The sequence below is a fragment of the Diadema antillarum genome, unplaced genomic scaffold, assembly GCF_040938485.1.
Source record: "Diadema antillarum isolate AM-2024a unplaced genomic scaffold, OU_Dant_1.0 scf00000226, whole genome shotgun sequence".
In the NCBI taxonomy this organism is placed as follows: domain Eukaryota; kingdom Metazoa; phylum Echinodermata; class Echinoidea; order Diadematoida; family Diadematidae; genus Diadema; species Diadema antillarum.
This window is the reverse complement of record NW_027271115.1, coordinates 3,704,977-3,729,719: the sequence shown is the minus strand read 5'-3', so window position 1 is coordinate 3,729,719 and position 24,743 is coordinate 3,704,977. Positions and strand designations below refer to the sequence as shown.

Here is a 24,743-nt window from a genome sequence, read left to right as displayed (position 1 = left end):
TGGCTTTTGTGTGTGTGTGTGTGTGTGTGTGTAGTCTGTGTGTGTGTGTGTGTGTGTGTGAGTGCGTGTGTGTGTGTGTGTGTGTGTGTGTGTGTGTTTGTGTATGTGCGTGTGTCAGGTGTTCGTGTATAGAAACTCATCTGGGGGTGAGGGGATCTGAAAAAAAAAATCAATCATAGATTACATGGTAAGGTGAGGCAGCTGTCGAGAGCTACGGGGGGTATAGAGCGTGTCTTCTTTTTTTTTTCATTTCCATCATTAATTTTTTATGACTGGAATGACAAGTGTCAAATATCCATTTTTAATTCTTATTCCTACTGAATGAGATTAAATTTGTATGTACGACATTACACCAAACATGTCAGCAACAAGTCGACGAAATGTCATTTTTCATGTATTGAACGTGAAAGAATACAGACTATTGAAAAAAAGAAGAAGGAAAAAAGGTGTGTGTGTGCAGTGCGTCAAAATATGAATTGCCGGTTTTACTGTTACATTGTATTCATTTTATTTTTTATTTTATATTTGTTCTCCCTGGTGTGTGTAAGTGTGCCTTACACATCAATCCCAGTTCGTATATTGGTCGAATCAACCAGAAGCAAGCAATCCGATGCTTACCTCACTCGGCAGTGCAATCAATACATTGCTGGGGGCAGGCCACACAAGCCACACGCACACGATAATTGCAATAGGACACATGCACTCCGTGGTTTCCGCTCCGTACCAACACAGTGTATCTATCATCGCCACGTGGCTATATCATCTTTGTGTTTCGACGTGATCAGCGAGTCTCCTGCTGTACTATCACTCTTTCATGCTACTGCATTTTCCTTGGCTTTCTGTCCCCCCCCCCCCCCCTCCCCTGTCATCATAATGTTCTCATCAAATTGCTCCTCTTGATTTCTCTCCATGTCTTTAATACACACTGTACTGTGCTGGAGAAACATTACAGTATATGGAATTGATTGAAAAAGGGGTACATAAAAACCTGAATAATATCAGAGGGAGATTAAAACACACACACACACACAATTTGAGAGCCAATCAAGAACTACAGTGTATCAACTTCTAGAGTTAGTGGTCTACCCAAGAAACAGTTCGGCAATCAAGAGGCATTCAAAATTCTGCAACACACTTAAAGACACACGCACACACACTCACACACACAGACACACACTCACACGCACACACACACACACACACACAAAATGTTGTTAATGAATGACAGGGTGCATAAAAATGAAAGAGCTTTTTTTTTGTATTTTGATTTTAACCCTACCTTGCCAAACACTATCAATACACAATAAAATACAACAAAAACCAAAGTCACATCAGGTGGCTGTCCTCATCATAATGCACCTCCTCTGGACAAAATATAAAAATCACACAGATCTCAGACACATGGAACTATTTTGTGGTTCATCAATTTACTAAAAATCTCACAAAAGGGTAGTGTTTGTATGGAGTGCGACATAAGTTACTTTAATAAAAAAAAGAGAGCGAAAAAATACTGCTGTACAAACACTGAAGTTTTAAGGAGCTTAATGGGCAACCCGTGTGACAAAGTCATCTTCATACTGAAAGCATGAAACCTGCCCTGTTTCAACTAATGATTACATTACTGGTCTACATCCTTAATAAGCACAAAAGAAAAAAAAAACACGTCTAAAACAATATACAACAAAAATATGATCAGATCCCTTGCAAGAAACAAACTTAAGGGTAGGTTTGGTTCTGTAAGGTCGAAAGCTCTCCAAAAATCAACACTATGAACTACATTGTGGGCCAGTTGTGCGTTGGCTTTTAAATGCAACATTCTCTCCCCTATACACACGCATATATGCCGCTTTCGGTCACTGTTTGGTTATTCTTTACCATAATTTGTCTCAATACAGGCTTTCGTCCCCCATCAAACATAGTGGAAAACCTGTAAGAAACGACTTAAAAGCCAACAAGACGTTCTACCCCGCGGTCTCGTGACATTGCTTAAAAATCGACATTAAACTGTACAGACAAACAACAGATTGTATATACAACAAATGCTACTCCCTTCGGCAACTCGCACAGGACTGTTTCTTCCCTCACTAGGACAGTTTTCTCCAGCAGGACAGTTTTTCTCCACTAGCGTGACCATCACAACTGTGATTTGACCGTCACAGTTCAACCGTCATTTTGTTTCTCTTCATGTTCGCCTATGGCATCTACCAATCTCTTTACACACCAATCTGTACTTCAGGCCATAACATTCATACACATTACAACATTCACAGGGGGTCCATGTTGGCTTGGTGGCCTGAATCCTTTAAATATATCTCATAAGAAGCATGTGGGACCATAGAAGAGTACCTGTTCAAATGTCAAACTGTCTTATCTTAGAATTCAGAAATTAAAAAAAGAAAAAATTAAACGGGGGAAATGGCATTGCATTTCCAGAAGATACTTCAACGAATGCACATTAAATTGAGAATAACATATTCAATTTTTGCAGTGTGTTTCCTCCAATTTGACAAGTATTCTTACATTATTTCATGAGGGCATGTGATAAGGGACATATAATACTTAAATAAATTGGTGTCTTCTGCCAGAGGTTTGAACATTATTGAAAAATAAAAACACAGGAATCCATTTCAGAGACACAGCTGTACAAACTGGAAAATACCACAGACGAATGTTCCAAGAATAGGATGACACACAGCAAAAGAAAAGAAGAAAAGGATATGATAGAAAGGTCTGATTCACTACATCAAGAGTCAACTTATTACGACAACTCCCTGCTCTGCAGCAATGGTGAGGATATTGGGAAACAAAGCTAGAACGATGCAGGGCATGCACACTTCGCAGATACTAGAACGGAGGTAATTCATGGTTCCATTGGTGGTTAGTGAGCACAGAGCATGAATGTCCATCCCGAATCTAGTGGTTTTGTTACATGGTCAATGGTACAGTTAATCTTTCTCAATGACACAAGAGATATGCCTTGTTATATGAATCGCTATTCCCAAAGAGGACTTTCGTTGTCATCCACTCCTATAACTGTAAAATTGGGCTGATTATTACGTGCTCACAGTACTGTAGGTCTAGACTCAAAAATAGCTGGGGAAAAAAAAAAAGAAGAGAATAATGCCTCTGATATTTTCAGGAAACTTGGTGAGATCTAGTCTGAAAGGAAGTATATATATCCCATCATATTTCTTTGTTATGAAAATGTTGTCTTGGAAATGAGAACATACTGTAGGTTCATATTATACACCACATACTGACACATGTCACATTAAGCAAAACCTTTGCACAGAGAAAGTGAGAGGAAGGAAAGAAAAAAAAAGAAAGAAAGAAGTTGTGATGTGAAGTAAGCTGAAGACTGGTGTTGTGAGAATAGGTGGTTTCCTCCTGTGCCTTGGCTTTGACTGCTTGGCAAAGCTGTTGATATATCTGTCCTTGTAATCTTCTGGTCTCTACACCTCTCCTATGCCTTGGTCGTTGCTGTGGAGCAGCAGCATTCTGAAAATATTCTAGCTCTCAATCTGTTGGGGTATGGATAAAGAAAAACATTAAAACTGTATTACTTAATAATCAGGAAAATAGAGCTTTCATCATAATGTAGGAGATTTTGGACTAAATGTACAGAAGAACCACAGTATAGCGGGATACTCTAGGCCATGAGGCTTTCAGGATATAACAGAATCTTGTTAAAATGTACGCCCATAAGTTGGTAGCAAAATACACACAAGTACGACCACAGACTGTTGCTACACATTAAGCACCGCTTGCAGTGAGAAAAACCATCTCGATAGCATAGTTTGTGTAAAATAATCTATGTCGCACAGTAATTTTGTAGACATATATTTGCAAACTCATATTGACAACAGCCAACATTCTACTTGGCTCCAATAGACAAGGCTTTTTATGGATCTGTACCAGCCCTAATGGAGTGGAGACATGCACAACTAATCGGTCACATCCATGTGTGCGTTTCTAATATGTACAAGATGTACGCCTGGTTGTGTATACTTGTATGTGTTAGGAAATTGACTTTATTGACCCACCCATCTTTTTATCTTGTCATGAAGAAAGTGCAGGATCTAATTACCGTTATACAGTTAAAATTCTCCCATACTCAAGGAATCTGGTTGTTCCCCAAATTAGCTTGATATCTCAAGTGAGTTTTGCCATACGCAAGAGTGTTTGAGAATCTGACTGGGGTTATTTGCTCATATTAATGGAATCTCGTCATTTGTAAATTCATTACAACACGGCTGGCTTATACTACAGATAGCAAGACTCAACAAGAAATGACCCTGAGATATTGCAAACCAGACAGGCACTGCAAAATGCTGCATATTAATGTGTGGCATATTGTGCGACATGTATGGCATAAAAAATATCAGGACATTTGATTTCGTAGACTTCAAGAACCATTTTCTACTACAGTGCACTCCCGTTACAACGAACACGGATATAACGAAATTTCATTATAACGAAGTAAATCTTCTGGTCCCAAAATTATCACCATTAAAGTCTATGGTACAAAATTCGCTTCTGACGAACACGGTTATAGCGAAATTTCCGTTATAACGAAGTCTTTTCCGAGCGCCACGACAAAGAAAAACAAAAGAAATATGCTCTGTTATAATGAAATGCGAATTGCTTTCGAAAATACGTAGCGGAACAAGCATTTATAGCGTCTCTGCATGGGTGAAACGCTTCACACCACTGTGTGTTCGCTCCTTGTGTCACACACAGTTTCTGAGGGGAACTTGCGTTTATTATTGGAATACAGTTATCCCATCACATTTCACATAGCTTTGCAGTGTATGATGAGTATTCAGCAAACATGATATGATATATATACGTGGTTCCTTGTTTTCTTTATATAATGTATTTGTTCGGTTATAACGAAATTTTGTTATAACGAAAGAAAACTGCCGGTCCCGAGCATTTCGTTATAACGGGAGTGCACGGTACTTGTTGAAATTAATACACGGTTATGCCTTGCATTTCTTTCCCTTGACTGCTACATCTGCTGGGAGTTCAAATTATGTATATTTTCTCAGGACTGTTATAACCAAAATATTAATTTGAACTGTAAGAGCATGACTGAAATGGAAAAGGAAGTCTTGTTGTCTGAATACCCTCCCCCTAGCAATATATAACACAAGGAGACTGCTACAAATTCATATCACACCTGTGAGTTATAGGCGTCCAGCTCTGCATCCAGTTCGGCCGCTGTGGGCACGGGCTTGTTGCCACCTCCCCTACCCCTGCCACGACCCCTTCCACCACGACCCCTCATTCCACCGCGGCCTCCCCCGCGTCGCCCCTGGTTGTAGCCACCGCCGCCGCCTCCTCCTCCTCCTCCGCGCCCGAGGCGACCGCCTCGCATTCCTCCTCCTCCACCACCTCTCTGGGTGTTCCTCCTGAAATAATTAAACAAAAAGTGAAACAAAATCTTTCATTGTGGAATCTAGAATTAGTTTCTACGTGAACAAGCCTTCCACAGCGAGCCCTACTATTGCAACAAAAATATCATGTCTTTTCTATGCAAAGATATGTACATACAGCAGGTGCAGGCTGGTACTAACCGAGAACATCTGCTTGATGGAGGGAATAAGAAAACAATGTCACACCCTGATAACCCTTCACTTACTGACATTGGAAGTAACATGCCTCAAATCTATGGAATACAGACAACACCTGTTAAGATAAAGTCCTTGGGATGACAATTTCTTTTCGTCACATTTTAATTTCATTTATAACCAAAGGGAATTTTGCACCTTAGAATTTGATAAAAGCTTTGGGATCTAAATCTTACTTCACTGTAATGAATTTTGTTATAACTGCATTCACTGTAATGGTAGCTCCTGTACTGAACATTTTCAGAGGCAATTAGTAACTTCCATACGCATTCAAGCCAGGTTGTTGGATGGATGTCAAAGCCCTTCAGCAACAGCAAATTGAAATTCTCACTCCTGCGACAAGACAATGCACTGACACACCATCCAAACAAGACAAAAAGATCTGTCAAAATGTTTCTTAGATGATCTTGCTAAAGCCTCACTAAACTGCTCCTTTACTGAAAAGGACAGATCTCCAGCTAACACCTATTAATGCACAGGATCAGATAATCCTAATCACTATTGTATCAGACTAGTCTTTGTTTGGTAGGTTATGCTATTCAAAATCCAGAGGGTTTACATGATGACCATGGCTGTGGGGAATTAGATACCCCCTAATCAACCAGCCTGGCAAAATTAACGACGAATTAAAAGAGTCAATAGGTTTGACCCTTTGACACATGGCAATTGCCTTAGCAACACAATGGCTCCAAAACTGCTCAAGTGAAGCAAGACATAAGGAGACACTCTAATACATCCTGGTTGGGGTCATTTTGGTGCTGTTTTTGAAAGATTATTCTGCATGAGCCTCTCTAATCTCCTACACCCTTTACACTGCTGGAAAGGAGCTCCCAAACCATTCTTTGAAAGCTTTACTGGGGAGGATTTGGTGATGTAGAGTTCCTTGTGATAATGATGAACTCAATTTGAGGCAGACTCTGACCTTGTGACATCATTTCAAGTTTTCAGCAATCTTTAAACTGCTGAATCACGCACCACTGCACCATTAACTACTTTAAACAGAACTAGCATGCTTCTTCATGAGGTTTGAACACCGATAGAGAGATAGAGAGAGAATGAGATGGGGACTACCAAAAAAAAAATCTTGATCCAGCTTTGATGGGGAAATCTAAACATCAAAAACAAATTCTATCAGTTTTCGCCCACAGATAGCTACCTAAAAGATGAAGACAAGTAATCAAGGGCACTTATACGCGACTCCAGCTTTATACTCACTGTTTTCTCTTGTTTGAGAATACATGATTCTAATGCAGCTGTCAGTCTTTGCAATTTGCTGGCACACTGCTCTTTGAAATGCTCCCCCTCCCACCCCTCATGAAATGCCCCCCACCCCCCATGAAATGCATGTGTGATGCTCATTCCCACTCTGCTACTGACAGCTGAGAATGAAAACAGGAGTCTGATGGCAGATTGTTCCGTTGCTACTGAGGTAAAAGTATACAGAAATGAGATTCTCAGGAATGGCGTGTGGGCATTACATGTGTGCTGAGAGCAAAACACATGAATTGTCAAATCTTGATAGTGCTACAAGAGCATTAACTTTACACATGTGCATGTACTACATTAGACAATGTATGTAAGGAACAGGAAATCTTGCCCCTTGAATCTATTTCATATTAATCATATAACCTTAGACCTTACAAAATGGCATCACTGGCTAGATGAGCTAGTTTAGGGTGGTGAAAACTTTTGACTTACTGCCTATTCTGCATCGGACTCGTGTCAAGCTCATTGGCTGATGCTACCAGTTGGATGTTCATTGGTCGTCCTGTAGAGAAGAGGAGGCAGGTGGGGAAAATGGGAACAGACATGAGAATATGTAATACTGAATGCTACAGTCTTCTATGAGTAAATAATTTGTTAAACCCTTTTTTTTTTTTCTTGTTCTTCTTATAGAGGGAAATTTAATTGTCTTTTTACCCAGCACTGCCACATAACCTTTAATTCTACTTGATTAATGAAATATAGTGGGCAAAACCTCTTTATGGATACAAACCTAATATACAGTAAATATCATATTTCAGTTTTACGAATGGGAAAATTGCATGTATACTATTGCTGGCCAAATCAAATTTCAAAAAAGAAAAGAAAAAACATTTTACATTAAAAAAGCATTTATAAATGCATTTAAACTTTTGATGAAGAAAAAAAGCTATACTGTATGGTGTCTTGACAACATACTAGGGGACAACTCTTCATCTTGTCCATGGATGGTCAGGTTCAACCATGATCTTATACTCTAACGTCCTATCCACTGTACCTCAGTGCACCAAAATATGACACACTGCAGGATATACATCTAATACTGAAGTCAATACATGCAGAGCTGCTAACATTCACCCATCAAAAATTGAGAAGATTCAAGAGTAATCAGGGAGAAACCCGTCTGTTCCAGGGAATCTCAATGGGGAAACAAATAATTCCTGAATAAGGGAGATTTGTATATGCTATCACTGAGGGATGAGGAGATATTGAAGATTTCTTTAGGGGGTCTTTATGATCAAATTATACTTGTCTACTTACTCTATGCAATTAAGAAAATAAAGAAATCTGTATGCTCAGAAAAACATCAGCAATTTGTAAAGAAATTATGTTTTTGCTCCCAAACTACAGAAGTCAGGAAATACAAATTTACATGTTCTCAAAACAAGTTTTATTGTCCCCTTATATCCTGCAGAATGCACATTTCGTTTTGTACGAGATGTAGGGGCACACAGAAAGTCTTTTACTGCTAAAGTGGAAATTTTCGCAGTGTGGAAATTTTTGCACATTTCGCACAACACGAAAAAATAAGGTACACAAATATTTTTGCTTGCCAAAATATGTCATGGTAATTAATGTCTCGACTACGCGGAATCAGAAACACACTAAATTCATCTTACTCAGCCGAGTGCAAAATTTTGATCTCACCATCAAGAGGAACCTGGTTGTACTGTTTGATAGCCTTCAGTGCGTCTGCTCGCCTCTCAAAGATCACGTCTGCTGTGCCCAGACTCCTGCCTGATCTGTCGTAGTGCACGGCTGCCTTCTTCAGGTTCCCAAAGTCTGCAAACAATTCCTACATAAATCACAAACCAGATAAAGATGATAAGCCATTACAGCTGGGGTTTTCTTTTCAAATCACATTTAGCAATTACAGCTACTCAGCATCCCTATTGTACAAAAGTGTATGTTTCCTCAAATCATGGAACTAAAAGAAAAGTTATCATAGTTATCACTTAAAAGATGATAATTTAAAAAAAAAAAAATCCCTGAAAAGACAATTCACACATTACATGCATTGAGGCAAAACTTCATAACCAGAGCTATTGATAGACTTCGAAATGCACAGAATGCTACATTACATATTTTATTTACAACTTTTAAAAAAAAATATTATTATATGTCATGTAATAATGTTATTACATAACCTTACTCAGGGACATAGGATACTGTACTAACCTGAATATCATTGTCTGATACACCAAAATCAAGATTCGAGACGAGAAGTTTCCCTGGAGCGTTGCCTCCCGATGAGAGACCCACACCGGACCGCCTGATTCCTCCGCCACTTTCGTACATGTCGTGCTGCCATTGGTCTGGGAGCTGCTTGGGCTGCAAGAGAAAAGGGGACATAAGGTTAACCTTGAGGCTGATTTTTTGTTAATATTCTTTAACTGCAACATGCTATGTAGCTCCTATTTACTGCACATGCAGCTCACATACATTGTATATAGATCTTGTCTTTTATGATGTCAAGGTGCTAATTTGCTCACTGTCCAACAGTTTGGATAACCATCCTTTTAGACTGTCAAACTACTGATCACATTGCATCAATGGGACAGGTTTATATAGAAACACGTTTAGACACCTTCCAATAATTTTGTTCTTATCCTAAAGTGGGAGAGATCCAAAATGAGCAAATCTTGACATGCTCTGTCTTCTGAGGCAAAGATTTTCTGTAGTTACATGTACAAAAATAATTTCCAAACACCATGTACAACTTGTGTGGGCTTTTGAGCAGTGTACAAAAAATCCTCAATTCTTGCAGCAGTATTTGAAATTGAATAGATAGTGTACTGTACGCACATAATCCTTATGTTCAACATTCTTTACCTAACTAATTGATGAAATGATAAATCTCCAACCAGTACAGTACCTCTAGGGATCCCGTTCGCCATGTGGGGTACCTTCTCTGTTTTTGAAAATTATTTTTAACAGAGTGAATATGAGGTTGGACAAGTTTACATTTGCATGGGACTGTAAGCTCAGTACGTGTACATGTGGTGTGTGTGTGTGGGTGTGTGTGCATGTGCATGCAGGAGGTAGTGTACGTAGTTCTTCTTTCTTTTCAACAGCTGTTCGCAGACCTCCCAACCTTTCTGACTGAAAAATAGAGATGATTTGGCTCAAAAGCAGGAGAAAAAGAGCAGTTCCCAATGGAGTGTGTAGTAAAATTATCACAAAAATTTTTTTAATTAAATATTTTTTAAGAATTTAGATTTTAAGTAGTGATCTTGTAAGCTTTACCACCCCAACACTGTCTGTAGTGAAAGAGTTGGTCTTATTGGTTCAATGAAATGTTGTTTAAAAAAAAAAAAAAAAAATTACATTTCAAAAAACAATCACTAGAAGGCAAAAAATAAGCAAATTTTCCATGACTTTTCCCATGATATTTCTATAATTCTGCATTTTCCATGACTTTTCCAGGCCTGGAATTTTTTTTTTCAAAAATTTCATGACTTTTCCACATTTTCAATGACCGTGGGAACCCTGATGCTGTTGTCACAGCAACTGGGCTTCCAGTTCTTGCTCATTTGTCAGAAAGCATCCGTATCGATGTTGACTTATGTCTCATCACTTACAGCAATTCACTCTTTGCACAAGAATGGGGCATACGCTGCCTTCACAATCTGAAATTGATGTTGGCCCCTTTAAATATTTATGCGATGTTCATTTTATCTTTCCAGGCGAGGACTCAATAATGTGGGAGCTAAATATCAATGTACCTTGTACACTGTACATGTACATGGATGATTGAGGCAAGTTGAAAAAAGTCAGTTGAGAAAAGTGCATGTGTTTGCTAGCTTGTCTTTGTCCGTCTGTGTGTGTGTGTGTGTGTGTGGTTGTGTGCACTCTAGGAACTGCACATCTCAATTGACTTCATTCAACATACAAACAACGTACCCATGTGTTCAACTTGCCGTAACTCATTTGTAGGGAAGTCGTACATTGAATCTCAGCTCCCAGCAGAGTCCCAGACCCAGTACTTAAAATATTTGCCGCATACAATACTAGTAGAAGGCTAATTCCAGTTTCATATTCCAATAAGAAGGCAGATTACATGTATGCCGCCATCACTTGCGAAGAGCGAGTTCTTTTGAGCGACGATGTGAAAGTTAATGTCAATACCGACACTTCCTGATCACTGATATAATGATAATTTTAATGATAATTGATATGGTTCAATATTTACGTACATGTAATTGGAAATATAGGGGTCTACATGTACGTAGTACAGTATTCATTACTAAGTTGTAGACAACACCACTACACCCGTATCCTGTGATTTTGGTGCATCTTTAATAATACTGATGGAATAGAATTTGTGATCCTATCTACATGCCTAACATGGTAACAACTAACATGGATACGAATCAAGATGAAGCACTAGCATATAGCGCCTGCCTGCTTACTACACAAACTTAAAACTTTTGTATCTATTTAATGCCTCGATCTATTTTTGGGCTGGACTAACTGCGACCAGCCCAAACGCATAGCGTATAACACAGCTACCAAGTCTCACGCATTCTGCGTGAGACTCCAGCATTTAGGGGCCATCTCACGATCTCACGCATAGCACCCATTTTTCTCACGCATTTTTCTCACGCATCAGGCGAAGTCTGCAACTTGGGCCTATAATAATGAGCATAACTCAAAAGATTAAAGTGATAGTTGCAAATGAAGGAAAAGTGCCCTGCCGTGGGTACTCGGGCCACAGGGGGGAAAAAACCCCTCCCAAGTCCCAACACCCTCAGATTCGCTCGCGTGCACATTCGCATGCCGAGATGCCGAGTCATGAAAATCTCACTCATAATTTTTTTTTTTAACTTGGCATCCCTGCGTATAACTGTGTACAAGGTCGTAAAGGAGCGCCCCGGGGTTAGGGCTAGACATGCATGCCTCCGACTCTAGCGTCTACAAGACAACTCAGTAAATTTATGATTTTTTTCTCGTACGCCCAATTTTACAGTTGTAATGGTTATTCACAGTCGTCGCTAGTTGTATGGTAGGGGCACCACCTATCAGCAGGGTACCTTCCCATTAGCACCCTGCGTATCATGGCTGTTTGCGTATAGAACGAAAAGGTACGCGCGGGATTAAGTGTCATTATCAGTGTTAGCTATAAAGACAATAAAAACGAAGAAACGAAAATCAAACTCAAAAACAAACTAACAAACCAAGCTAAAAATTACACATCCGCTCAGTAACGACGCATGGCTGTGAAATTCACGTGTATTAGTTTACCTATGCTGTGAAATTCACGTGTATTAATAGCATAGTGTGAAATTCATGTGTATACCTATAGGAGGGGAGGGGGTGGGTGCCGATCGCAAGGTACTCTTTTAGCTGCGCGAAGAAAACGGAACGCACACACTAAAATTGCGCTACCGGTATTTTAAAACGGAGATTAATAATCAACGAGACGGTCACGACATTCAAAACTGCAGTAAATTTTATTCATGGCATATTTGAGGTAAGAATTAGGCGAATTTGTGTTATATTTTTAGAATAAACAAGCTACAGATCCTTTAGGGTGACGATAGGTGGTACCCCCATCGGCCCAACCCTACTGCATGGTAACAGTAACACACTACTACACTAAATTACAGTAGAGAACAGTCACAGGTTGCCTACATGCAGTATAACTATAAGTTACAGGCAAGAGACGGGGCCAGGGCACTTTCACTTTCAGAATTAAATTAGCGTCGTTACAAAATTTTAAATACCTAACACAAGAAATTTTCTAAAATTACAAGGCTTTCTGCTCTGCGGTCAATAAACGGCATGCATGCTCAATATACAGATATTGATTATGCAGACAAGTATATAGAAATATTCATATCTGTAGTAAAAACCTGAATGTAGTGACTGAGTCTGAGACAGTTACTGTACTTGGTACTCACCCTGGCGTAAGGCGACGGTCTACCAGCGCCTCCACCTCTTTGTCTCCTCATGGGTCCACCGCCGCCGCCGGCTCCCCGTCCACCTCCGCGGCCGCCACGAAGACCGCCACCTCCACCGCCTCGACCCCTTCCTCTATTTCCACCTCCTCTTCCTCGGCCACCTCTGCCTTGTCGGTTCGTTTTGTTCAATTTAATAATATCTTCAAGACTCATATCAATCTTGTCACCCATTTTGATTCGGGTTTTCCCTCTGACAGGGTCTTAACTTAGCTGAATTTGAAATGATTTCAGAGGTACACGAGCTGCCACAGGATTGACTGCACACGCGACAAATGGCGCTGTAACGCACACGAACTGTTAACAGGCGGCGCGTCGCTTTTCTCATAAAGCTGCCTGAAGTTCACGACAAACGATGGACGCGTGGTCACAATCGTCAAATAATAGATATTGCCAATTTAAGGATTTTCACCCAGTAACCGATTGCTATGTGGTTCTGACTGCTTTTGTGTGCACACGATTTTGCTCTTGGTTTTCTTTAGTAGTGTGAGAAATTATTAAACTCAACATTAATTAACATTTCACCTCACTTTCAAAGTCATGGATGAACTCTTTTCGGGGTATTTTTGAGCCACAAATATTCATACATTTTAATAGATATGTACAATATTAAATAAAAACTCCATCATCATAATTATGATTGCATTTTTTTCGGCAATAACAATTATACGATAATGATGATGATGATGATGATAATGATAATAATAATAATAATGATAATGATAATAATAATATAATGATGATGATATGATGATAGTGATAATAGAGGACTCTTTTAAACAGCATATTTATCATACGTTGTACATCGAGGATTTACTCGACGTGTTAATTCGTTCCACAAATGAGAGTAAAAAAAAGAAGAAGTAAAATCCAAGGTATTTTATTGTTTTCATCAAATATTCGATGCATGCGTCGCACGTCTTGCGGGTCTGTAAGGGGTCATCCCACAAGACCGACACCCACGAGTCATACAGCCCACGAGTTCGACATTGAAAACAGGTCCATGAGTCATACAGCTCACGAGTCATACAGCCCATGAGTTCGACACTTAGCAAATAAAGCCCATGAGACTGACACTATAGGTAAAAACAGCCCACGAGTTCGACAGATACAACACGGGGCTTAATGTGTCGGTCTCGTGGGCCTTGTTTAGCTTAGTGTCGAACTCATGGGCTGTATGACTCGTGAGCTGTATAACTCATGGGCTGTATAATGACTTTTGACTCGTGGGCTGTATGACTTGTGGGTATCGGTCTCGTACCCGTCTGTAATAGCATGCAGATAGCTCCATGGTATTACAGATTCGAGGAAACCAATGAAATTGGTTGCGCCAAAAACGATTTGAATGCGCTACCCAATAAAGTCCGGTTACTTAAGTCACTCCACCAGCTGTTTAATTTAATTGCACATAAAACGAGAAAGGATATCTTCGAAATTAGTCCGGGAAGACCTATACTTTAAAGGGGTCATATAGTTTTGGTTGAATCCTTATTTCAGGTTTCTCACATTTTTGGTGAGATAATGAAAAACCTCTCATGAAACATGAAAGAGCATGTAATTCCATGAGGAATTCAATGTTTATTTGATGAAAATTGGTTTTGAAATGGCTGAGATATCCAAAACAGAGCGATTGTATAAGTGTGGGACCCACACTTTATCACGATTGCTTTGTTTTACTTTGTTTTTGGATGTTTTAGTCATTCCAAACCCGATTTTCATCAAATAAACTTTGAATGCCTCTTAAAATGGTATGCTCTGTACTATTTCATAAGTGTTTTCTTGGTATCTCGCAAAAAGTTTAAGGCCCATTTCTCATCTCCACCAATACTGTACTATCCCTTTAAATAGTAGGTTAGATAGTATATATGGCCTATCATGTTAAAGTAAAGTTTGATACCATTTTGTATACTTAACAGAGAATGATTATTTCTAATGAGCCATATATCAAGCATGGAAGTTGTGCAACAACACAACTCGCTTTGAACAGTGTCAATCTTGAATAAAACCAATATAGAGTCTGCATTACAATAAAGTGCCTTGACATAGGGACAGAATTGATCGGCCTGCCAGAGATCATGCAAAATAATTGTTAATGAACATTTGAATGTGATTGGCAGGAACCTGTTTCCTATGTGAAATACTTGCTTCCACACTGCACTTATAGTCTAGTGGGATTTGGGGAAAATATGACTATTAGAGGCATTTTTTAGTAAAAGTTGGGAACCGGTCTATTTTATATAATTCAAGAACGCTGAATCCAAAAATTCCGGTTCCCAAGCGGAATTTTGAGTCTAAGAGCATCTAATTTGCATAAACAAAATGGCCGCCAATTCATTGCTTTTTAAGGTGTTTCGATGATCTAATTTTCATAAAATCTCCCTAGACATGCAGAAATAGTAATAATTTCAGAAATTAAGGTGCAAATACAATAGCTAGGTCATCATTTGTTCATAACTTTCACTTATATATGCAAATTAAGAAATGAAATATGCAAATTAGGAGTTGCCGCTGATACAGTAATGCATTACCGCATCTATAGGCACATGTACAGTACCTACGTGTTCATTTCTGTTTTTAATCATTTTAACAAGTTACCGGGCAAACAAAAAGTACTTGGTGTCGCCGGAGTCGAATCAAAATAAATCAATTCAAAAGAATTCAATCAATTCGAAAGAATTGAATTACACTTATGCAAATATCTATGCAAATTGGTATACAAGAGGATACATAACTGGCAGAATTCTAGATTCTACAACGCATTGCTGCAATATGGATCTAAATCATAATTCTGAAGATAGTTATCATTGTATCAAGACTGGTTCACAATTCCTAGTGTGCTAAAGAGATACAAGAACCAAGCTTAAGTATTAAAACAAAACATGCATCTCATTTGCATAATAAGTTATGCAAATGTTTTTCCATTTTCTCAACATAATTTCCCCTAAAACAAAGTTTTGCTATTAAAATGTACCTTGGCGTAGTGAAAATATAGATATGCTATCGGTCAAACAAAGTGTAAATGGTGTCATCTGAGTACGAGGAAAATCAAGTACTGGAATCAACCAATTCAGAATAAAAAAAATGAATAACAATATTTGTAATAACGTATGCAAATTGGTATGCAAGAGGCTTTACTACGACAGGCTTCCAGATTCTACAACACATTGCAGCGATATATGAATCTGAATCATTGTAGTTATAATATCAAGACGCAAGTTGATTATTCTTTGGTGATAAAGGAGATACAAGAAAAAAAAACACAGTTATTAGAAATACCCTAATAATCTAATTTGCATATAAATTATACAAATAGTTGGCCATTTCTATGGATATATTCCATAAAACAAAGTCTTGCTATCAAAATGTACCTTGGCGTACTAAAATACAGCTAAGGTATTGGGCAAACACGTTGCACATAATGATGTCGTCAGAGTCCGAAGTAAATCAAGTACTGGAATCAATCAATAAAGGAGAACTGAATGACACTAAAATGAATGTTTGCAAATTGATATTCAAGAGGCCGTAGACCAGGCAGGCTTCGAGATTCTACAACGCACTGCCGCAATATATGAATACGTTTCATAACAGTTATAACAATATCAAGACCTGTTAATGATTCCTGGTGTGATTAAGAGATGCAAAAATTAACTGCAACTACTAAACCACACACGTCTATTATCTCATTTGCATAATAAATTATGCAAATATTCACCCATTTTCTATGCATACTTACCACCAAAACAAGGTCTTGCCATCAAAGTTATCGAGCAATCACATCACTATACATTACTCTATGGATTAGTGCAAGGTCGCTTTATCCTTCCCTGTACTTTGTCGTTTTCATTGGATAGATTGGTTCATAATTATTTTCAATCTGTTGAATTTAAAATCAAGTGGCGACTTTCATAAATCTCGTCATAATTTATGTTTTTTTTTTATTTATCTCTTCACCCAGTCTGCAGGCTCAAGCAAAAAAAAAAATGTAAGAAAAATCCTGGTATCTCGGACAGTGTCGGAAACAGAAACGAAGGATGAACTTTGTAATTCTAGTCATCAACACCTTTATATTTTGGCTGAAAAGAAACATAATCTAAGTCAAGAAGTCAATTTCTCAATCGAGCCAAATTGATTTACATTCATACAAGGTTTGCATCATCACATTGTTGCTAACATGCACACACTGCTGTACATCGTAGGCCTAATTTGTGACATTTGCATCGAAATGTTCTGCAATGCTTACGGCAACTTTGCAGGATTGGAGCTAGATATATCAGTTGTACAGGCTGTAGACCAGATCAAAACGTTCCCATCCATTGTCTACTGGTGAACAAGAGATCAGGTCTGGCACAGTGAGCAGGATTTTCTTCCTTTTTTATCTTATTTTTTTTTATACTGGAGTATTGTCGTTGGACTGCTTCTCGAGCGTTCAGTATACTTTTGTCGGTAAAATGGCGGAACATTTGTGCCAAACGAGCTTGTGTGATGCATCGTTTTAATCGAATATAAGTTTATTTTTATAAAGACGACTGATAACAATCATGTTCTTGGAACCCTTTAGTTTTCTTCTCGTACAAGCAGCATCTTTGATGATTGTGAGTCATTGATCACTTGCTTTAATAAGAGTGCTACTGTCAGTATCAGTCTGGCAGAAAAAGCACAACTCCAGTATCTACGGAAGAAGGCCTCTTTAAGGTAGCAATCGGATCGATGTTATCTCTCAAGGGAACAAAAGTAACTTCATGTTCGCAAGGTGGTGGAAAACCAAGGCCCTCCATGAAAAGATCCATATCCTAATTCTTGGGCAGAAATTCAAGTGACAATGTGGATATTCAAAAACTATACTTCATCAAGCATATAATGAGAGGCAATATGGCGACCATTTACGTCTGATATGAAGTGGACTCTTCTTTATGTAACATGGTTTCTAATGAGTATTCATTATTCCTTAGTTCTGACAGTCCACTGGCCCTTAAAGCTATAGAGGCCTGTTTGCTAGGAATGCCGTTTCTATGATCTGAATCACACCTGGTGAGAAATATCAGAAGTCAGACAGACAAGGGAGCGTGGCGTCGTCCAGTTAAGAATAAATTGAAATGCATCATACTTGGTGGTTATCACTGGCGGCATGTTATCCAAGTATACTGAAAGCAAAAAACAAAACGGAACAGGAAGGTGTAAACCCCTTATTTCGCAGATTGCACTGGCCGATGCAATTTCAGAGTTCGAACTGTCTTGGAAGTTGACTAAGTTACATTCTCATAACAGATGTAGAAGGATGAAATATAGGTAGATGTGTGCCACACGTTTTTTTTTTTTTTTCTATTTCTTCTCCCTCACTGCTATTCTAACATCGTTATTTAAGTTTATCATGATAAGGCGCGGTCAGAGTGGCAAAAGATCGCAAAGTTTAAGATCGCGAAGTCTTCACGATCTTTTGTTGTCCGGTCACACTGGCAAGAGATCGAGAAGTTTGGAGAGGACAGCATTATAAAATGAAATATCCCTAGCTGTAGTGGGAAGTTTCACGGAAAGTTTGCAGTCATACGCACTTGAAAAACTTCAAGATCTTAAAGATTGCGATCTGAAGCTTTTCGATAATTTGCCAATTTGGCCGCGCCTTGTGAGATCTTGGAGATCGCGATCTTAAACTTCTTGATCTTTTGCCAGTGTGTGATCGCGGCTATTCTACAAACTTAACTTTCCAATGGATCCTTCTCCAGTCTTATATATATATATATATATATATATATATTATAAACGCTTCATATTAAGAGAAAATAGAATAAAACCACCTATCCCATTTCAACCCAGACGAATGTTTGCTATATACAATCATACGTAATCATTTCATATATTATCATATATATATATACATGTAATTACCACGCTCTGGTTAACTGGGCAATAGAATTTCCGTGCTAATGCTACAGATTTGCATATAGGAACAATACAATAATGGATGTTGCCTATTAATGGCATTGTTCGATGACATTCCCCCCCCCCCCCCCATAAAAAGTTGAGTCATGATCCGCGTAGAGAGAGTTTTCATCAATTCGTTTTGCGATTATCGATGTACTAAAAATATTTTTCATTATATTAACAATTTTATGGTAATATTGCAGCTATTTTGTATGTATTATGCAAATTAGATGTTAAAGTTCATTCGCTTGAAAAAGACACGTTTTCTTGTTTTTTGTTTTTGTTTTTGTTTTTGCCCTAGCGCAATCATTTTTGGTTAAGAATCGGGTTCCTAACTTGAATTCTTAAAAAAAATCCAAAAGGACCATTTTAGAGGATTTGAAAAATAAAATTTTACCAGGGTATATAGGCTATTGAATGAACTGCATGCGCATGAAACTCATGAAGCCTACATAAGAATTTGCATACCAATTACAATACATGTACATGTATTTGCATTTACATGTATTTTGATACCACTGAGAAGGGATTCTGATTTCATCTCACCCTCAAAACCTTCAAGTGTATATATCTAGTGTTCTTAACTTTCCTCTCAAGAAAAAGAAATATAAAAAATCTCTCAGTGTTAATATATATTTATCTGCATATTTCAGTACTAATTTGCATAATTATGAAAGAAATATATTATTAACCAACTGAGAAACGTTTATCCCTCAAGTTGCTAATTCCATTCTATGTACATAGATTTCAAATCACTTTTTTCCAGCTCGTTTACAAAAAAAAAAAAAAAAATCTAGAAAATGCGAGTCTGAAATTCACAATTTCTGTGGCTGGGCAGCCATTTTGTTTATGCAAATTAGATGGTCAAGATCGGTGAATTTTGCTTGGGAACTGGATTTTTCCTAACCCTCAAAACCTTAAAGTTTATAAACTTTAAGGTTTTGAGGGTTAGGAAAAATCTAAATATGTATACATATTTAGTGTTTAACTTGCCTCTCAAGAAAAACATCGTAACAATTGCTCTTCCAGTGTTAATATATATTTATCTGCATATTTCAGTACTAATTTGCATAATTATGAATAGAATATACTATTTACCATCTAAGAAACGTTTATCCCTCAAATTGCTACTTCTATTATATGTACAAAATATCAAATCACTTTTTTTTTTCCAGCTCGTTTGTAAAGAATTTCTAGAAAATCCGTGTCCGAAACTGACAATTTCTGTGGCTGGGTAGCCATTTTGTTTATGCAAATTAGATGGTCAAGATCGATGAATTTCGCTTGGGAACCGGAGTTTTCCTGACCCTCAAAACCTTAAAGTCTACATATTTAGTATTTAATCCGCCTCTCAAGAAATAAAAAATGTCAATATTACTCTTCCAGTGTTAATGTATATATATATATATATATATCTGCATATTTCAGTCCTAATTTGAATAATTATGAATAAAATATACTTTTTACCACCTGAGAAACGTTTATGCCTTATAAATTGGTAATTCTATTATCTGTACAAACATTTCAAATCACTTTTTTCCAGCTTGTTTGCAAAGAATTGCTAGAAAATGCGTATCTGAAACTGATAATTTTTGTAGCTTGGCAGCCATTTTGTTTATGCAAATTAGACGGTGAAGATCGGTGAATTTCGCTTGGGAACCGGATTTTTCGGATTCAGCATACTCAAATTAGGTAAAAGAGACCGGATCCCAACTTTTACTCAAAAATGCCTCTAACACCATTTTAGAGAGCCCTTTTTCAGAAATCCCACTAGACTATTACATGTGTCTATAGTATTGTATGCCTTCGAAATGGAGGGCCCGAGTTCAAGTCCTGCTAAGTGCTTACAAAATACGTCCTTGGACGAGGTTTTTTCTCGTCCCATACATAAGGATAGCAAGTGTAAAAATGGGTGTCTGGCAATCAATGCTGCGTGGGGTAACAAAAATGCATCATACAATTATGATGGTATGGTTCTCTGGAAGAACAGCGGACCTACTATTTAAATTCCTGAAGAAGCTAAAAAAAATATGCCTGGGCAAATAAAAACATTATGTATAGGCCTATTATTATTATCATTATTATCATTATCATTATCATTATAATGATAATTGTTATCATTATTATTATTATTATTACTATAGCAGTGCCCGGGTAGTAGTATTGTATAATTGGTTGGTTGGCATCCATTCGTCTCGAGAAACGATGGCGTAGCACTAGCTAGGCAAGAAGTTTGCACTGCCTTGAGTGGCTGTAAAGCCCCACTCTTGAGTGGCAATCCTTAGAGCACTTGCAGCAGATGAAGTCTGTTGGGGCCAATACTAAGACTGCCCGTGCCTTTCTCTTAGCTCTCCTGTCGGTCTGCTGTACGTGCCTTACAGCAGAATTGTATAATTATTATTATTATTATTATTATTATTATTATTATTATTATTATTATTATTACTATTACTATTATTATTATCATTAGTAGCAGTAAAGTATTGTAATTACTATTATTATCATTATTATTATTATTATTATTATCATCATCATCATCATCATTATCATAGACTGTTGTTATGCAATTCTCTCATCCTCTGTGCAGCGCATGCAGTCTCAGTGAGATCATCTCCACTGATGCCAAGTAGCCTATGTCACTCTCATAAGCGTGAGTTTGTTGTTTGATTATTGCTTTTTCTTGCTTTGGTTACACTGAGATTGAGCACGCTAATAGCATATCAATACCATTAATATCACTGTAAAATAACTTGACGAAGGGGGAGTCCTCCCCCCCCCCCCCCCGAAAACAGAAATCGAATGTTAATAAATAGGTCCTATACTAATTGACAGTTAATGCATTCTCTATTTTTGTCATTCCTTCTACTAGGGCCTACAACTGCCAATACTGTGGAGGATCACGCTGTAATGATCCTCGCCTTGTTTGGGGATACCCCCAAATACGGTTCATCTTAAAGTGATCGTATAGTTTTGGTTGAGACCTAATTTCGGGTTTCTAACTTCTTCTTTTTTTTAGATAATGAGATTCCTCTTATGAAATATGAAAGAGCATGTAATTCCATGAGGAATCAAACGTTTATTTGATGAAAATTGGTTTTGAAATGGCTGAGGTATCCAAAACAGAGCAATTCCAATAAGTGTGGGACCCACACTTTATTACGATCGCTTTGTTTTACTTTTAATTTTTGTCATTCCTTCTACTAGGGCCTACTATGACTGCCAATATACTGTGGAGGATCACGCTGTAATGATCCTCGCCTTGTTTGGGGATACCCCCAAATACGGTTCATCTTAAAGTGATCGTATAGTTTTGGTTGAGACCTAATTTCGGGTTTCTAACTTTTTTTTTAAGATAATGAGAAACCTCTTATGAAATATGAAAGAGCATGTAATTCCATGAGGAATCAAACGTTTATTTGATGAAAATTGGTTTTGAAATGGCTGAGGTATCCAAAACAGAGCAATTCCAATAAGTGTGGGACCCACGCTTTATTACGATCGCTTTGTTTTACTTTGTTTTTGGATGTTTCAGTCATTCCAAACCCGATTTTCATCAAACTTTGAATTCCTCCCAAAATGTCATGCTCTGTACTATTTCATAAGTGTTTTCTTGGTATCTCGCAAAAAGTTAAAAGCCCAAGTGTCATCTCCACCAATACTGTACCATATCCCTTTAATAATAATGCCCCTTTAACTTGTGCGTGTGTGTGTGTGTGTGTGTGTGTGTGTGCTTAGAACACGCATGGGCTATTTCATTCTAAAAATCTTTATTCTCATCAATATCACCTTCATTGCACCGACGTCAAGAGTGCCCATGGCAGAAGTATTACAAGGTTACAACTGGCAGCCTGTTACTGAGCATCGTTGAAATGCAAGGCTTTAAATTGGCAATAAGATAGTCATCTCTTACTTCAGTCGCGGCTGACAGAATAGTTACCAATTTAAAAATTTTCCATTTATTCAAAATGAGAGAAATTCAGAGGATACCGTAAATAAAAATTAAAAAAATCAAAAACAATGTTATTTTTTCATTTATTTGAATTATTTTATGCTTACCAAAGTTTAATATGCATGGAGACAAATATTAATTTGATAATTGAAAAACAACTTCTTGGAGAGGCAGCGTTTACCTACAATTGACGTTACACGACAAACACGCACACCAATCATGCATGTACACATGCACCTGTACTTCACTTATGGCGTTCGACGCCGACGGGATAGTAGCGCAGCAGAAGGTTTGTAATAGTGGTGCGCTACACTATCCCAATAGGCAGGAACGTGCAGGGTTGCAAAGTCGACCCACGACTACAACTGTAGCTCCATCAATCAATCGCTATCGCTCGACAATTTGAGAACAGAGGAATTTGACCAAGTGAATGCAGCAAAAGTTACGTATTTTGATAATATCGGTCATATCCATCTGTAGGTAAACCTACCGTCATTGCTAGATTAAAAGGTCAAGCTGCTTATATGCAGGGCGGCGGATCCACGAATTTCGTAAAGGGGCGCAAAACATATTTCGGCCGTTTCAGCTGACAAGCAAAAAACAAAACAAAAAACAAACAAAAAAGGCTTCAGGGGATTTGTATTTTCCTGTAAAAAATTAAAGTGGGGAGCAAGTGCCTTTCTTTCATATTTTCCTTTTTATTTCTTTTAGTTAAAAAAAAATAATAATAAGGGGCACGGGGGTTGGTGCGCGCCCGACCCAGTGTGCCCGGGCCCCTCCCCCGATCCGCCTGCACTGATATGGGATATAATAATGAGGTATTATATGTCACAATATTGGAAGGATGTAAAGAACAGAATATACGATTCAATCTAATTATTTTGATTTCTCTAGTATAATGTATAATGAAAGAGCACTTGACTTACCCCTATACCTGGATGAACAAGGAATTGTTAGGTCCTATACCCTTAATGTCATCAGTTTGAACTTGCAACTACCGTTTTTTTTTAATTCAAAACAAACTAAAAAGCAAACAGAATCAAACCATATTTCAGTTTCTATTATGTTTCTCCCCCCTTTCCGTGCCGTCACTGTTGATACCAGCGGTGTCCTATATGCTATGGACTCGTGAGATACACCATACGTATAGGTTTACTTGCACTGCGGCGTATCACCGTCATGATCGTATATAAACAAGCCTATTAAAATACCAAAATCCGACCGAGTGCATATATCTATACGGGTAATGTTTCAAACATTATTTGCTATACGCGTATGATTATTGGCAATACTAGAAATAGCAATAATAATGTCACAATAGGAATGCATTTAAATACGAAATGCCAAAATCCGAATTGTCGGGGGCCTCCCCCTTCGTCTAAGTGTTAATGGGAGGCCCCCAAACGGCGGATTTTGAATTAAGATCAAAGCAATTGGCATTTAATGCATTCCTCTATTATATTGTTACATTATTACGGGTAATGTTGATAGTTCCTAGCTTCGTTAATCCGAAAAAAAAAGACGATGCGTATGCTTAGATCCTTCTTTAAATATAGGCCTAACGAACCTTTGGAATTAGGCCCTACGAAACAGTATTTCATTTTCGGATTGCTAACCTTCAGATAATTTTTTTTTTTAAATTTTCGGATCAACGAATTGGACCTTCTAATCATAAACAAACCTCATTCCATTCGGGATCAGGAAGTTCGGAATAACGAACTGTATTTCATTTTCTGATTAACGAACCCGTTGGAAAAAGAAACCTTTGAAGCTTCGGAATACTACAAACCTTCATATATGAATTGTAACCACAACAAAACCGGCTTGTTGAAGCCTGTATAGCTAGACCCTACATCGTTGGAGAGGTTGATCAGCCATCGGAGCAAAAACAGGTGTACAATGCAACTAAGTTTTGTATGCACAAAAACGTACTTTCCCGTCTTAATATTTACTCTTTTGGTGTGACACTTAAATTTGGGCACATTTTGAGTTCAGGTTTGGGATTCTGTCCTATCCTAA

At 38.0% G+C, this 24,743-nt stretch overlaps 1 protein-coding gene across 1 annotated transcript; it reads right to left on the bottom strand.

Annotated features, from left to right (window-relative positions):
* Positions 1-1,365: 1,365 nt before the first annotated feature.
* LOC139724749 (THO complex subunit 4-A-like) lies at positions 1,366-13,112 on the bottom strand. The gene is made up of 6 exons (XM_071635874.1): positions 12,800-13,112; positions 9,075-9,227; positions 8,544-8,691; positions 7,332-7,401; positions 5,183-5,414; positions 1,366-3,521 (listed from the first exon to the last, which is right to left on the bottom strand). The coding sequence occupies exons 1-6, from the start codon at positions 13,028-13,030 to the stop codon at positions 3,510-3,512; spliced, it is 846 nt and encodes a 281-aa protein (XP_071491975.1). The 5' UTR covers positions 13,031-13,112; the 3' UTR covers positions 1,366-3,509.
* Between the last annotated feature and the right edge of the window lie 11,631 nt (positions 13,113-24,743).